The sequence below is a fragment of the Eleutherodactylus coqui genome, chromosome 3 (genome assembly GCF_035609145.1).
Source record: "Eleutherodactylus coqui strain aEleCoq1 chromosome 3, aEleCoq1.hap1, whole genome shotgun sequence".
NCBI classification, from domain to species: Eukaryota; Metazoa; Chordata; class Amphibia; order Anura; family Eleutherodactylidae; genus Eleutherodactylus; species Eleutherodactylus coqui.
This window is the reverse complement of record NC_089839.1, coordinates 88857328-88874011: the sequence shown is the minus strand read 5'-3', so window position 1 is coordinate 88874011 and position 16684 is coordinate 88857328. Positions and strand designations below refer to the sequence as shown.

General features: G+C 44.1%; 1 protein-coding gene across 1 annotated transcript in view; it reads left to right on the top strand.

The window, feature by feature from the left end:
* The window catches only part of ARHGEF33 (Rho guanine nucleotide exchange factor 33), a 118126-nt gene extending 103833 nt beyond the window's left edge, over nt 1-14293 (top strand). Inside the window, exons 13-16 of the mRNA XM_066595852.1 lie at nt 7185-7352; nt 8593-9346; nt 12148-12281; nt 13997-14293. Coding sequence (XP_066451949.1) covers nt 7185-7352; nt 8593-9346; nt 12148-12281; nt 13997-14126 — 1186 coding nt within the window. The 3' untranslated portion in view covers nt 14127-14293. The remainder of the gene's footprint in view (nt 1-7184; nt 7353-8592; nt 9347-12147; nt 12282-13996) is intronic.
* Nucleotides 14294-16684: the final 2391 nt, after the last annotated feature.

Here is a 16684-nt window from a genome sequence, read left to right as displayed (position 1 = left end):
CCCGGTTGGAGGCTCAGCGGCGCAAGCCAGCGGTCGGTCTGCTGTGTCAGACCCTGCAGCAGTTCGTGGGCCGTGTGCCTCTTATCGCCTAAGCTGAGTAGTTTCAGCACGGCCTGCTGACGCTTGCCCACCGCTGTGCTGCCACACCGCGCGACACCGACTGCTGGCGACATGCTGCTGCTAACACATCTTGATTGCGAGACAGAGGAGGAGGAGGAGGAGGGTGCTTTAGTGGAGGAAGCATACACCTCCGCAGATACCACCACCGAGCTGGGGCCCGCAATTCTGGGGGTGGGTAGGACATGAGCGGTCCCAGGCTCTGATTCTGTCCCAGCCTCCACTAAATTCACCCAATGTGCCGTCAGGGAGATGTAGTGGCCCTGCCCGCCTGTGCTTGTCCACGTGTCCGTAGTTAAGTGGACCGTGGCAGTAACCGCGTTGGTGAGGGCGCGTACAATGTTGCGGGAGACGTGGTCGTGCAGGGCTGGGACGGCACATCGGGAAAAGTAGTGGCGACTGGGAACTGAGTAGCGCGGGGCCGCCGCCTCCATGATACTTTTGAAGGACTCCGTTTCCACAACCCTATACGGCAGCATCTCAAGGCTGATGAATTTTGCTATGCGGACGGTTAACGTTTGAGCGTGCGGGTGCGTGGCGGCGTACTTGCGCTTGCGCTCCAACAGTTGCGCAAGCGACGGCTGGACGGTGCGCTGAACTACACTGCTGGATGGGGCCGAGGACAGTGGAGGTGAGGGTGTGGGTGCAGGCCAGGAGACGGTAGTGCCTGTGTCCTGAGAGGGGGGTTGCATCTCAGTGGCAGGTTGGGGCACAGGGGGAGAGGCAGGGGTTCAAACCGGAGGCGCTGAACGGCCTTCGTCCCACCTTGCGGGGTGCTTGGCCATCATATGTCTGCGCATGGTGGTGGTGGTGAGGCTGTTGGTGTTGGCTCCCCGGCTAAGCTTTGCGCGACAAAGGTTGCACACCACTGTTCGTCGGTCGTCAGGCGTCTCTGTGAAAAACTGCCAGACCTTAGAGCACCTCGGCCTCTGCAGGGTGGCATGGCGCGAGGGGGCGCTTTGGGAAACACTTGGTGGATTATTCGGTCTGGCCCTGCCTCTACCCCTGGCCACCGCACTGCCTCTTGCAACCTGCCCTGCTGATGCCCTTGACTCCCCCTCTGAAGACCTGTCCTCCTGAGTAAGCGTTGCACACCAGGTGGGGTCAGTCACCTCATCGTCCTGCTGCTCTTCCTCCGAATCCTCTGTGCGCTGCTCCCTCGGACTTACTGCCCTTACTACTACCTCACTGCAAGACAACTGTGTCTGATCGTCATCGTCCTCCTCACCCACAGAAAGTTGTTGAGACAGTTGGCGGAAGTCCCCAGCCTCTTCCCTCGGACCCCGGGAACTTTCGAATGGTTGGGCATCAGTGACGATAAACTCCTCTGGTGGGAGAGGAACTGCCGCTGCCCAATCTAAGCAGGGGCCCGAGAACAGTTCCTGGGAGTGTTCCCGCTCCTGAGCAGGTGTCATTGTAGTGGAGTGAGGAGGCTGGGAGGAAGGAGGAGCAGCAGACAGAGGATTCGGATTTGCAGCAGTGGACGGCGCAGAACTGCGGGTAGACGATAGGTTGCTCGAAGCACTTTCTGCCATCCAGGACAGGACCTGCTCACACTGCTCATTTTCTAATAACCGTCTTCCGCGTGGACCCATTAATTGGGCGATGAATGTGGGGACACCAGAAACGTGCCTCTCTCCTAATCGCGCAGCAGTCGGCTGCGACACACCTGGATCAGGAGCTCGGCCTGTGCCCACACCCTGACTTGGCCCTCCGCGTCCTCGGCCACATCCACGTCCTCTAGGCCTACCCCTACCCCTCAGCATGCTGTATTACCAGTGATTTGATTTCACAGGCAGCTAATAAATTGGCGCAAGACGGCAGGCCAAATATAATTTTTTCCCTGTTTTGAAAACGAAAGGCCCCACTGCCTCTAGTGAATGTATAATCTAAGTTTAATAACTGTGCTGTTTTCCTGCTAATGTGTCACAGAACGTGAGGGTAGCAGAGTTATTAACTGTGGCAGAGCAGGTATTTTTTTTCCCAATTAAGGAAAGCAAATGGCGAAGCCAGGAGTAAAACGTAGCTGGGTGCGTCTGATTTTTACAGGTTGCACACGCAGCCGACACGTGTCCACCGCCCTTAGGACAGACAGAGGCAGGACAAATAGAATTATTTTCCGTTTTTTTGCACCAAAAGGCAGCACTGCGTATATTCTATGAACATGAGAAGTTTAATAACTGTGCTGTTTTCCTGCTAATGTGTCACAGAACGTGAGGGTAGCAGAGTTATTAACTGTGGCAGAGCAGGTATTTTTTTTCCCAATTAAGGAAAGCAAATGGCGAAGCCAGGAGTAAAACGTAGCTGGGTGCGTCTGATTTTTACAGGTTGCACACGCAGCCGACACGTGTCCACCACCCTTAGGACGGACAGAGGCAGGACAAATAGAATTATTTTCCCTTTTTTTGCACCAAAAGGCAGCACTGCGTATATTCTATGAACATGAGAAGTTTAATAACTGTGCTGTTTTCCTGCTAATGTGTCACAGAACGTGAGGGTAGCAGAGTTATTAACTGTGGCAGAGCAGGTATTTTTTTTCCCAATTAAGGAAAGCAAATGGCGAAGCCAGGAGTAAAACGTAGCTGGGTGCGTCTGATTTTTACAGGTTGCACACGCAGCCGACACGTGTCCACCGCCCTTAGGACGGACAGAGGCAGGACAAATAGAATTATTTTCCCTTTTTTTGCACCAAAAGGCAGCACTGCGTATATTCTATGAACATGAGAAGTTTAATAACTGTGCTGTTTTCCTGCTAATGTGTCACAGAACGTGAGGGTAGCAGAGTTATTAACTGTGGCAGAGCAGGTATTTTTTTTCCCAATTAAGGAAAGCAAATGGCGAAGCCAGGAGTAAAACGTAGCTGGGTGCGTCTGATTTTTACAGGTTGCACACGCAGCCGACACGTGTCCACCGCCCTTAGGACGGACAGAGGCAGGACAAATAGAATTATTTTCCCTTTTTTTGCACCAAAAGGCAGCACTGCGTATATTCTATGAACATGAGAAGTTTAATAACTGTGCTGTTTTCCTGCTAATGTGTCACAGAACGTGAGGGTAGCAGAGTTATTAACTGTGGCAGAGCAGGTATTTTTTTTCCCAATTAAGGAAAGCAAATGGCGAAGCCAGGAGTAAAACGTAGCTGGGTGCGTCTGATTTTTACAGGTTGCACACGCAGCCGACACGTGTCCACCGCCCTTAGGACGGACAGAGGCAGGACAAATAGAATTATTTTCACTTGTTTTACAAGCAAAAGGCAGCACTGCGTATATTCAATGAATAATAACTGTGTTGTGGCCCTGCCTATACAATTCTTTCCCTGCAGTATCAATGGAGGGTGCAATGCTCTGCAGAGGCGATTTTGAGAAGCAAAAAAAAATGCAGCACAGCTAACAGCAGCCTGGACAGTACTGCACACGGTTAAATATGGCCCTAGAAAGGACCGTTGAGGTTCTTGAAGGCTACACTCACTCCTAACACTCTCCCTGCCTATGCAGCACTTCTGTCCCTAATGCCAGGTGCAACGCTCTGCAGAGCCGATTTTGAGGGGAAAAAAAATTGCCACTGCTAACAGCAGCCAACACACAGCTATCAGTGGCCCTAATAAGGACCTTTGGGGGGTCTTGAAGCCTACACTAAGTACCAATTCTTTCCCTACAGCAGCTCCGGTACAAACAGCACTGTCCCTCAGCTAACTCACCAGGCATCTGAGCCGAACCGCGGGAGGGGCCGACTTTTATGTTCGGGTGACACCTGATCTTCCCAGCCACTCACAGCAGGGGGGTGGTATAGGGCTTGAATGTCACAGGGGGAAGTTGTAATGCCTTCCCTGTCTTTCAATTGGCCAGAAAAGCGCGCTAACGTCTCAGGGAAGGAAGTGAAAATAACCAGAACACCGCATGGTGTTCATTACAAATAACGAACATCCCGAACACCCTAATATTCGCACGAATATCAAGCTCGGAAGAACACGTTCGCTCATCTCTAATGGGAAGGTCAACAAGAGGGCTTTGATTTGCTAAAACTCTAGAAATTCTAGGTAAGCAGCCTAATTCTCATTCTGCACTTATGTTCCCTTGATTCCCCCATAAACATGCACATTTGTTACCATAGGGAGATATTTTAAACAACTGGTTAAAACCTGTTAGGCTGCTTTTTCATGGGGAAACGTGCATATGACTTGCATAGACTTCCCTTTAGAAGCAGGCTCTACATTAGAAACAGAATGCAATTGAATGAGATGTTGCAGCTATGCCAAGGGAAAAGAATATTTTGCAGGTGGAGGCCACGGGTAGCTGGTATTTCCAATGCAGCAGTTGCTATAGGAAATATGTAGTACTACATGTCAGTCATTCAGTTCAATAGTCATTGATTGTAATACAAAGACATCTTGAGTCTGCAAGAATATGAGCAGCTCCTATAGAGTGCCCCACCATTCTGGCACATATGCCCTAATAAAACATTTTGACAGATGTCTTCAAGAAACATTGCCTTTAACCCCTTAAGAACCAGGGGTATGTCCGTGTGAGGGAGCCCTTACTTATATGAAAGAGTTAGGCGGGCTCACACAACCATGTGAGCCTCTGTGCCGGCACACAGAAAGTACGCAATGACATGCCTACTTGTAATGTGCCACCAATCTTCATGCACTATCTTGGCATGTATGTGCACATAACACGCGCCAGGATAGAGCATGCTGCAATTTGTTTTGGGCAAGTAATGCGCGTGCAAAAGAAACAGGGGTGTGAGTGGCACAATAGAAATCAATGGGCTATTGGCAATACGTGTCACATGCGGGGAAAATTATGTAGCGCGCAATGGCAATATGCCCGCGTGAGAGCGGCCTTAGAAGCATTAGAATTGAAATCAATGTGGTTAAAAAATAGTAATTTACAGGCAGTAAAATGCTCTAAATACAGCAGTTCATCTGAATGCTGGGGGTTAAATAAAAATGTAAATGACTAAAATAAAAAATGACTAAAGTGAAAAAAAATAAGAAATTAGTAGTAAATTATATAAAAATTAATGAAGCAAAGCTGGAGACAGACATGCATTACTAAAGAAAGTAAAAGCCAATAAATGGTCTTCAATTATATAAATAGTGAAAAAAATAATACTGAAATTGCCTTGTCTGAAATAATCTATGTGGAAGGGAACGGAGGAGAAACCAGTGTATCTTAGGCCTTTTATACTGCATTTATAGGGAGAATTAAATGTCAGGTGAAATGCAAAATGATCAACTTTCCCTTAGGCCCAATGTCCACTTGCACTCACAGATTCCACTGCTGAATCCCGGAGCGGACATGGAGAGGAAAACACATTTTATTACCTCTCTGGATCCAGTGCAGGTCTCCTCCTTTGCATCCTCTTTCTTCAACACAGCAGATGTGTCTGTGTGCGTCGGCTGATGCGCCCGATGCATGCGCAGTGCTCTTTTTTTTTTTTTCCTTAAAATCTCCAGCTTTCCCGCAGATTCGCGGCACATCCACAGTGACAGCTGCAGGCGGTCGAAGGATCAGGTGGCTTCCATTGACATTCGGGTTCCGCAAATCAAATCCGCCCGTGGACATTGGGCCTTAAATATAATTTTCCTAACTGAAAAAGAAGAACAGTGCTTCCACAAAAAGGCTACTATATGACAGTGTTGGGATCCGGGTGGCGTGCACCCCTGAGGTCTACAGCATTTTATTTGCAGTAATTAATTTCTCACAGAGACCAATATGCAGGACTGGCATATAGTAATTATGTTATCACATATGAAAGGAGTGTAAATACTGAGCTTGAGCATTGTAAGCCAGTCAATTTATGATACAGAACCTCAGTAAAAACACACAGTATGATTTATCAGAGATCATTCTTGACTTGGTCTTAGTTTAGTCTAAGGGTATGTCTTCGTTGCATGCCGACTCCTCTTACCAGCTAAAGATGGACACATAGAGTACTATAGAAGATGTCTATAGACGTCTATGAGTGCGTCTTCAGCTGCTGAGAGCAGCTCGTAAGCAATGAAGACAAGCCAAAGGGGTACCGCGCTCAGGTGAGCACTGTATTCCCCTTGTTTCAGTAATCAGTAGGGGTCTCAGTGGTATATCTTCATTGCTTTCGACGCCTCTCGTCAGCTAAAGATGGACGCATAGAGGTCTATAGAAGATGTCTATAGACCTCTATGTATCCGTCTTCAGCTGCTGAGAGGACTTGGCAAGCAGCGAAGACAGCCAAAGTGGCACAGCACTTGGGTGAGCAGGTCATCCCCCTCATTTCAGCAATCAGTGGGTAGCTGGACCCCGACAGATCAAAACTTTTGACATGTCGCTCTGACATGTTAAAAGTTTGTAAAAATTGCAATTACTCTTTAAATCCATAGTTTATACTATGGATTAACATACAGTGCAGATTAAGCTCTTCAAATTCCCTACGTGTGAATATGCCTTGAAAGGTTTACCCCCTACTTCAAGGTATGGCATATCAGTGAGTTATGTCATCATTTGCAGATAAATAGGTATGAAACAGCCGCTACCAATCAGTAAACTACCAGAGTGCAGCTGGCACCTTTGTTTCTTATTTTGCCTGCACGGTTGCTTACCCGATGTTGGGTGTTAAATGAGTCAGCATTCTGCACAGTGCCAGGTTGGAAGTGGCATTGTTCACAGAAAATCAGAAGTCTGTCCGTCAGCTGTATCTAATATGGCAATACAGCCTCTTTCACTTGAATGAGGATGTGTTGCCATACCATAAACAGCCCATGAACAAATGTGGCCCTATTTCTGGAAATCCTTTTTTTTCTAATCTTGGACAACTTTGTTAAAGCTGCAGAGCCTACCAGTGAACAGAAACCTGCAGGCTGCTGCAGCCTGTAAGTAGAGCATCGTCTGGATGAACGGAGCGGTAGCGCTGGGGTTGCAGGGACGCAGTACGGATTATTTTTGGGCATGGACGACTTAAAAAAAAAATGCTGTCTTGGAAAACCCCTTTTAGGTTAAACTGATAAATATTGTTGTTTTTGAAATGATTGGCTTCTATCTATAACATGGGTAGTAAGATCTACATGCATTATCATTTGGGCTCTTTTAGATCATCACTGATTAAACTGTACAAAGGCCTCGCATCTCAGTGCACGGTGACCGGTCAAGAAGTTCCTGCTAGTCTAACTAATTCTACACACATTAAAGAAAATGCTGCCCCGTCTGATGAGACCCTCCAGCCTTACACCATAACATCGGGCTCTTCGTCATCACTTATGTAAGTTGGCCCACGATGGAGATCGTGGGTGGTTATAATGACGTATTTGGGGCTTTGAAGAGTAAATACATGTGGAAATGAATGAAATAATAACCATTCAAAATCAACTAGAGGGATTTTAATAACCCTTAGTTTTAATTAACCAGATGGGGAACACTGGCACCCTCACCTCTCTTGATAGAATGGGGACAAAATTTTGCCAGAAATTCTATGCATGGTTGGCAGCATCTCTGTTCAACTTCAATTGTAAATTCATGCTCACTGTTTCATTTGAACCCTTCCAATCTATGGGCACCAACTCAGGATTGCTTCATCTATCTTTCCGTCTTCATCTACCTTTCCAATATTGTCAGCATTAACTAGCTAGCTTTGATTTCCCATGTGTATCAGTGAAACGTGCTTGCTTATGACTCTTTCCAGAGGTGCAGCTAAAGGCTTGTAGGCCCAGATGCAAAGGATCAGCAGGCAGACCCCCCAGAACATTCCTCTGCATCGTTGGGTCTCTTCAGAAGCCCATTGATGTAGCACTAGGAGTCGGAGAAATTGCTAGAATCTTAAAAGATTAGGCAGAGGCTAAATGTAGGGAGTCTCAATGCAAAATCTGTAACATGCCCCCCCCCCCAACCCTCCATGTGTCATTTTTAATACTAGAGTTTACTTTTATGATTGAGGGGCCTTTGGGCCCCCCTAAGCCTCTAGGGCCCAGTAGTGACTGCAACCACTGCAACCCCTATAACTATGCCCCTGACTCTGTCACCAGTTTGCCAGTTGTACTTCCCCACAAGACCTGCTATTTTGGAGATGCCCGTTATCTAGCCATCACAATTTGGCTCTTTTCAGTGGTTTTAATGTTATGGAAGATCAGTTTGTATATGTGACAGATACTGCAGACCTACTTTGTGAAAACGTTGAGGACATTTCATATGAACCAATCAATGGTGGACAGGAATCTTCCCCAGTCTTTGAAAAATAGATTCTACTGCAAATAACATATGTCTTAAAATGAATAATATTCCCCTTACTATAAGTTATAAAGTATATTAGAAGTCACTTTTGAGTTCTATGACCTTTAGTAATGTTCTTGGTTTATGGCCTTGTACATTTATATGGGTGCAGAACTCCTTAGTCACTTCCAATATTGTTATAATTTGCAGGAGGATGTACATTTTCCCATATATAGCCAACACCCCAAACCATTTACAGCATAATTAACACATTTACTCGTGTCTATATTTTTAAGGCATCTAGTTCCTCATATTAAAAAGAGCAGACAGACTCCAATGGAAACCATCCAGCCATTAAAGGCATCTGAGTGGGAAGCTGAGGGAAAGAAGCATGAAAGATCAGAGAACATCACAGCACCATTGTCATACATTGGAAGTGATCAAGAAGCAAATTCCCTCCCTTTACAGTCTATCCCAGAAATGGAATATGAAAGTAATTCTATGGATGCAATGCTTGATGTTGAAAGGTCCATGAGAAACTCGTCCAATATTCTACCGGATGGTAACTTTGGACGCAACTACGAAGAATTTGAATATGGCGGTGAAATAATAGGAATTTCTACCCCATATGAAGAGGAATCATTTCCAAACAGGACTCTTTATGAGTCATGTTCAGCGGGGTCCTCAGAATCCAGCCTTGATATTTGCTTTTTAAGACCAATCAATTTCACACTTGAGTCCAACAGAACAGATCGCTCCCATCAACCCCTGGCCAGAAGTTGCATGTCACCAGTGGGCAACAGTAGTTATAGACATGAAGGTATCCATGCAAAAAACAAGCCACTTAGCCGATCTCTCAAAGAGTTCCCTAGGAATCAAGAGGCAGTGACCACCAGGTTGTACAGCACTAGAAGCACCCATGCCAATAGGATGCAGTTCAGAAAGGATCGAGGCACCCAATCCCATGGTCTATCGGCCTCGGCCCGCAACATCCATAGGCCTTTCTACATTCCACAGAGACCCCAAGTGGAAAGTAGATCATTACTAGAGGTGAGCAATTTGATCATTTGTTAATTCTGAGAACATTGTGTTAAATTGCTTTAAAAAGTCAGAATGTGTGTTACAAAACAGGAATCAATCATTAATGCAAATTTGATATATATATATATACACCCACCATACTGTAATTACATTTTACCTTCATAGGGTTACTGAAAATTGTACTAGACAAAGAGCAGTATTACCAAAATTACCACTATAGAAGGTCAAAATAATACCACTACACCATAACCACAATCATTACCACTGAATAACATTGTAATGACCATATTAGTCATTAGTGTACATTAATATCCAATGACTTGCAGGTAACATCCTCTCTGACTGCAGTCGTTCACTTTTTCCGACTTTTCCAGCAGTCCAGAACACCATAATAATTTATTTAGGCTTCGACTTAGCTCTGCAACATTTGCAACACAGATATCTTTGGCTCCCCACTTTTCCAGCTCAGCACCAACCTTTTCTCAACCTACACAAACTCTACATCAAATTCTACTGTTGTTGCCCCATCTGTCCCTATTAATATATCTGCTGTGTGGCATGGTGCCCCCAAATACTGTACTTCAGATATAGTGCTCTCATAACTATCATTTGCCTCTTTCAAAAATAAAATAGTACCAGACAACACCCCTTGTTGCCAAACAAAGCCCCACGGAATAATAGTGATCTTCTCAGTACCCACAAACAGTAATAATACTTCTCTTCGTGCTCTTACATAGTGATAATACTCATCGTTGTGCCCTTATAATTTGAATGTAATCATGTCCCCTTAGTGTCCTTACTCAATGATTGTGCACCCCTACTCAGTATTGGTGCTCCTTAGTGCCACCAGCTAGTTATAGTGCCTCTGACTCAGTGCTGGTGCCTCCTCGGTGCCCCTACACTCAGTAATAGTGCCCCCACTCAGTATTGATGCCCCATAGGACTCTAACTCTGCAAAAGTGCCCCTTAGTGCATCCAACCATTCAGTTTTGATACCCCTTAGTGCCCCAGTTACTGCCATTACTCACTAATAGTCCCCTTTCATGTGGCTCCAGTGATAGTGATTCTTTTCTGTTCCAAAACAGGAGTAGTACTTCAATGAAAAAAAGATTGTACACACCTACCCTATTTTCATAATGAATGGAGCCTAGCCTTTTTATACCTGCTGTCTATGAGAGGCTAGAACAGGACCTCCAAATGGGCCAATAGGTGCAGGATTCCTGTCCCGGCAACTCATAGTCTCCAGGTATGACGAGGCTTATAGCCTTTGAGAGAGAATTGTGTAGCAGGGATCTAATAGCCATAGTATTCAAGTGCATCTACATCCTGACGGCGCAGCTGTATTTGAAAGAGGCGGTCATCCGGATATCTGGAGCATTGGGCCAAACATCAAGGGCTTAATCCATGAATTCCTGATACTAGCGACACCCTTAAATTCACATCAGGTGTGCCTTGACTAGAAGCACTCTACCCATACACTCTCTGATTGACCAAGAGGCATTCTGAGTTCCTCATATTTATGACCAGACCCCTCCTAGGATGCAACTTGTGTGGTACCACATTATAACGTTCACACATCCTGTGTACCTCACCACTGACCTCAGCCCACCTATGTGCCCACCTCTGCCAAGTAATATCACCTTAAAAGCACAGTACACAATGATACAGCAATTCACATATACCTGCAAAGTGCCGGTTAGTCATCAAATATAGTCCTTTATACAGTGCAACATGATGTAACATGGTATAATACCGGTATAATAATACAATGTGCAACATACTGTAAGGCTGCTTTTACATCTGCGCTGGAACCTCCGTTTGGTAGGTTCTGTCGCAGATTTGGCCCAAAATACCGGAAGAAGTTCCTCTTTAACATGGGTGAGATTGCTTTTGGGTACCTGTCCAGGATTAGAAATTGGTGTCTGTTGTTTTCTTCAGAAACAGTACTGCTATTACCTATCACGGGATAGGTGCTAAATGTCTAATTACTGGGGGCCCTACTGCTGGGACCCCCATGATGATGACAATGGCCATGCACATGGATGACCACTGGTTCATTCAATTTTTTTTTTACTACAGTCTTTCAGTGAGGAGAAAAGAGGTGCTCAGGACCCTCATTATAGTAATTGTGGGGCTCCCAGCAATCAGACATTTATCATATATCCTGTAGATGGGTAGTAAATGTCCTTTGTGGGACAACAGCTTTCACCTCTATGTTGTCTGCAGGATTTCTACAGGACATGCTTCAAAACATGCCACAACGAACAATGGAGAAAAGATGAGCTACTATTTTCTTGTATTTTAGGTTTAGTGTTTTAATGAATAATGAAGGAAGGTATATACATAAACTTAAAAGGGTTTCCCAGGACTTTTACTATTGACTTATCCCTAGGATTGGAGGGGGTTCACCGTTTGGGATACCTGCTGATCAGTTGATTGTCCGATGGATTGTCAGTGAAGTGGACTGGACATTGTCATCGGTGGTCAGGGCTACAAGTGTAATAGATGACTTAACTCTTAAGGCCCTTGAAGACGGAACGATGCCCAACACTCGTCCCTGCACATACTAGCATAAATGATGGTCGTTTATGCAGCATAAACGATGGACGATCAGCTGATCGCTCCTCGTTCAGTGTAACTAGCGGCCATTCAGTACTGAACGGCCGCTGTGTTATGTCAATGGAGAGGGGCAAGTGAGCGAGAGGAGAGAAATTGCCTGGATTACCCCTTTGAGATGTCAGAAGTTACTAAATGCTTAAATGTATTTTCAAAACCAGAAAAATTAGTCTATCATCTACATTTCTTTAAAGGATATCCACATGGATGGAAATGCAAGGTTCTACCATAAGGACGAAACGGAACAAACATCTTTCAGTGATCATCATCCCAGATCAGATCAGAAGGGAGGCTTCCGAAGCTCATTCCGCAAACTGTTTAAAAAGAAGTGAGTGCAGCCAAGCCTTTATATCTCCAATGTAAAACATGAAGAGTATCCAGAATTGATGCAGATGACTAAATATTAGCTGAATAAGGCTTCATTTACATACTGTTTGGTGTCCCATCCAACCTTCCCGTCTGAGATGGTAATCAACTACGTTATTATGTCTGGCCAAAATGCTCCAAACAAACAGAAACGGTGACCAAGGCTTACAACTTTGTTCTTTGTTTCAGAAATTAAAGCCTACAAAACCACCCAGGGTTTCATCTGAAGGCTTTTTTCGGCATGAAAATCCCTGAACAGGAAGCCTGGATTGGGAACCAAATAGTGTGTGAAAGTAGCCTAACAGACATGTACCTGAAATCACTTTTTAGGCAGAACAGTTCGGAGTAAACGTAGGTCTAGACTATATAGGTGTTATTTGACTTAATGACTGGGGGTAAAGCATGCTATATTTCCACCCAAAAATTCAAAAAACAGACAATGGTCTGTAGTCTTCATCCACTACAGCTACAACATATAATATTCGCAATTCGCGCTCATTTATATCAATGCTTTTCTAGAAGATAAATACATATAAGGTAATCCAGTGGGACAATCATTCTTATAAGGAAATATAAATCCTTATAGGTGAATGCTTCAATCTCAAATTGACTTTTCCAGGATTTCTGTCAGCCAGTGCATGCTGGGAAATAATGCAAAATAGATCAAGTCTCATTTTTTTTGAATGGAAATGTTTATGAAAGTGCTGCTGACCAGGTCATTTGACAGAACAATTTGTTATCTTTGCGTTTATTATGTACTGTAAGTTTGTAAGGCTTCTTTAAAAAAACAAACAAAAAAAACTGTTCCAGCAATGTGTCCAAATAAATAGGACAAGGTCTCCTTAAAGGGATTCTGTCATCAGGTTAATGCTGCCTGAACCAAAGGCAGCATGAACTCGGGACAGAGAAGCCTGTTGCCCCATTGGTGAAATGTTGTGGCTTTTCAGAATAAATAGACTTTGAAGTTTGACTTGGAGCTGAGCTCGTCACAGAGGTGGGCTGTGGTGTCTTTTCCCCACCCATTGCATGCAGAGTGACAGCACTTTCCCCTTTTGTGTATAGAGAGAGCTTTCAGTCTTCATACAGCAGGTGGGGAGAAGCCGTCATGGCCCGAAACTGTGATTTAGAGCTCAGCTCCGAGTCAAACTTCAAAGTGTATTTATTCTGAAAAGCCACAACATTTCATAGAATCATAGAGTTGGAACGGACCTCCGGGGTAATTGGGTCCAACCCCCCGCTCAATTCAGGATTCACTAAATCATCCCAGACAGATATTTCTCTAGCCTTTGTTTGAACACTTCCATTGAAAAAGAACTCGCCACCTCCCATGGTAACCTGTTCCACTTATTGATCCCCCTCACTGTTAGAAAGTTGTTTCTAATATCTAACCTGTGTCCCCTCCCTTTCACAATAAAACAGGTTTCCTTATTCCAGGTTCATGGTGCTCATAGTTTGGACAGCATGAAACTGAGGACAGAATCCCTCTAAAGCTACTAGAAAGTCCTTTAGGCATAAAAGGGAGTGCCTGGCCAGCATATTTAGATACAAGGTTTTCCAAAATCTGTAGGGCTTAGAAATAGTTATGTTAGCAGCTAATAACACATATGTATATTTACATTTGTTTTAAATCTGATGAATTATATCAAACTGTATCTCTGCTATGTTCTGAGATTTTAGGTCCTCGGGACTAGAAAACAAAGAGAAGATGAGTGAGAAGTCATCCATAGACCAGTCTCCCACCAGACAGGAGATCTTCAGAGCTCACTCTGCTTTGATCAACGAGCTTGACCGAGGTACAGCTGTATAGTAGGAAGCTGTATCTCTATATAACAGACGTAGCTGGCTAACCATGTTTTAGGAGCCACAACAGTTGGTAGTTGGCATTCACTAGCCTCAGTGATTGAATCATAGAAGCACATCCTACAGCAATGTTTTCACATGTAAAACCTATCTTACAGTGGCTCCACCACTCAACTTGCCAGTTCTCCTAAACCAACCATAATTATAATCTCAAGACAATACTATGTTCTGTTGGTGCCCAAAGTAATTAACCGAACCCGAAACAGTGACCCTGTATTATTGGACCATCTAATAGTCACAGTAGTGGTATAGATATTCCACTGTAGTCCGCATACAGTAACATAGGTATCACAAGAGTACCAGCATAAGTACTCAGAATTAACCAGAAAAATGTGCTATAACTTATAATAAGCTGCTCTCTACTTCTCTACAGTAAAGGATCAGCATTATAGAATATCATGAAGTATATCAGTCGGGGTTCATGACACCGTGAACATTTGTTTGTCACATGGTTAATCACGCAAGAGGCTTCCAAGACACATTGTGGTTGTGCTGTTATAGTGGTTTGCTGGAACTGTGAGTTACCACCCGGAATAATAATATCACTAATGATATAACAGATATCAACCCTGCTGATTTACCTTGTACCAGACCTGCTTATTTAACTGGTATCAGCCGTGCTGATATAACTGGCACAAGCCCTGCTGATATAACTGGCACAAGCCCTGCTGATATAACTGGCACAAGCCTTGCTGATATAACTGGCACCAGAAGAGAGGAACAGTTGTATTATCTAAAATAATCGACTGGTGATGTTCTCCTCCTACTGCTAATAGAATGGAGAGGTTAAAGTTTTTAATATACATGCATATTATTCATACTGCTATACATCTATGGGCTCAAAAGGTAACTGCTTGTTTGCTCTTGTTTTAATATACTAGATGTAATATTATTTACTCCCATTATTTACTCCGTTCTCCAATGTAGTGTGAAGGAATGGAATCATTTCTTATTATCCCTATAATTTGATTACAAGATTTCAAGTTATTGTGCCCATGTTAGAAAGGAACCTAATAAAAAAAAAAAGGTTCAGCAATATATATTTTTATAAAATTTGCTAGGGTTAAGGCTTATTTGCAATGCAAAGTGGTGAAATATGCCTTCTGCTCCAATTAGTTAATGCTATCAGAGGTACAAAGACAAAAGATTGAATTAGTCATATGGAAAGCAGTCCTCACAAAAATATTTACATGTGTTAAGGTGGACATACATGTTCGCTGAACCTACCGATTGTGGCGGTAGTAGATGACCATGTAATGTGTATGATGGCCTCCTGATGGTAAATGTGAGGGGAGATAAGAATCAAGCAGTTGTCTTTCAACATGACTGATCCTCTTGTTTTCAGGGAGATAAGTCGCTACCAGATGTGTCTGGCAATGGCTTTCTCCTCTCGCTACCATTCAGAACACATGCATACCTGACTGAGCCAAGTGTTCGTGTGTTTGGGAGTGTTGAGTGAGATAGCTGCCGGACGAACAATCTAAATTGTATGGCCAGCCTTACACAAGGGTATATATACCATAGATATACCATAAAAGAAGACCACACCGCTGCTCTGATGGCCATTAAGAAAAGAGGCCTTGCCCTGGTTGGTCCCATGTACTACTGTTCAGAGGTAAGAACCTGTAATTGACCTAAGTGTCATGGGAGGAGTATTTAGGAGACCCTCAGCGACCCTAAGGGCTCCCTCCCTCCATGTTTTTCTGTATTGCACTGCTTCTTTCAGTTGTGTGATATCCATGCCAGTATCAGCTTTGAAAGTATCAGCCATCGTGTTCTTTGGTGGCCAGGTCTTCTTTTGCCACTGATCTGTCTGAATATTATAGATTTTTCTAGCAACTCTGCTCGCATCACATGGCCAAAATACGTGAGCGTGAGTCTGGTCATCTTGCCTTTCAGTGATATATAGGGTCTTATACGATTCAGAACTTTTCTTTTTTTGTTACTCTCGCCATTCAGGGCATATGCAGCAGCTTTCACCAGCACCACAGCTTGAACGCATCAATCCTCCTTCTATCAGTTTTTTTCACAGTATAGCTTTCACTTCCATACATGACTATGAGGAAAATGGTGGCTTGCAGAGTTGTGTCATCTGTGTAACAGAGATTGTTGATGTTTCTTCCACCTATTTTCACCCCGGTTTCCAATTTGTCTAGGTCCATTTTACATATGATCACTTCTGCATGTAGATTAACCAAGAAGGGTGAGAGGATGCAGCCCTGTTGGACACATTTGCCGATATCAAACCAATCTGTGTCCCCATACTGTGTTCTCACAGTGGCTTCTTGATTGGTATAAAGTGATTTTATCAGCTTGACTAGATGTGCCGATACACCCAGCTATTGTAGGGCCTGCCATAGCTTGTCATGGTCAACGCAATCAAAGGCCTTGATGTAGTCGATGAAGCACATGTAGATATTCTTTTGGTATTCGCAAGCTTTTTCTATAGTCCATCTCAGGTTTGCAATATGGTATTTTGTTTTTACAGGAAAGACTGAGATCAGT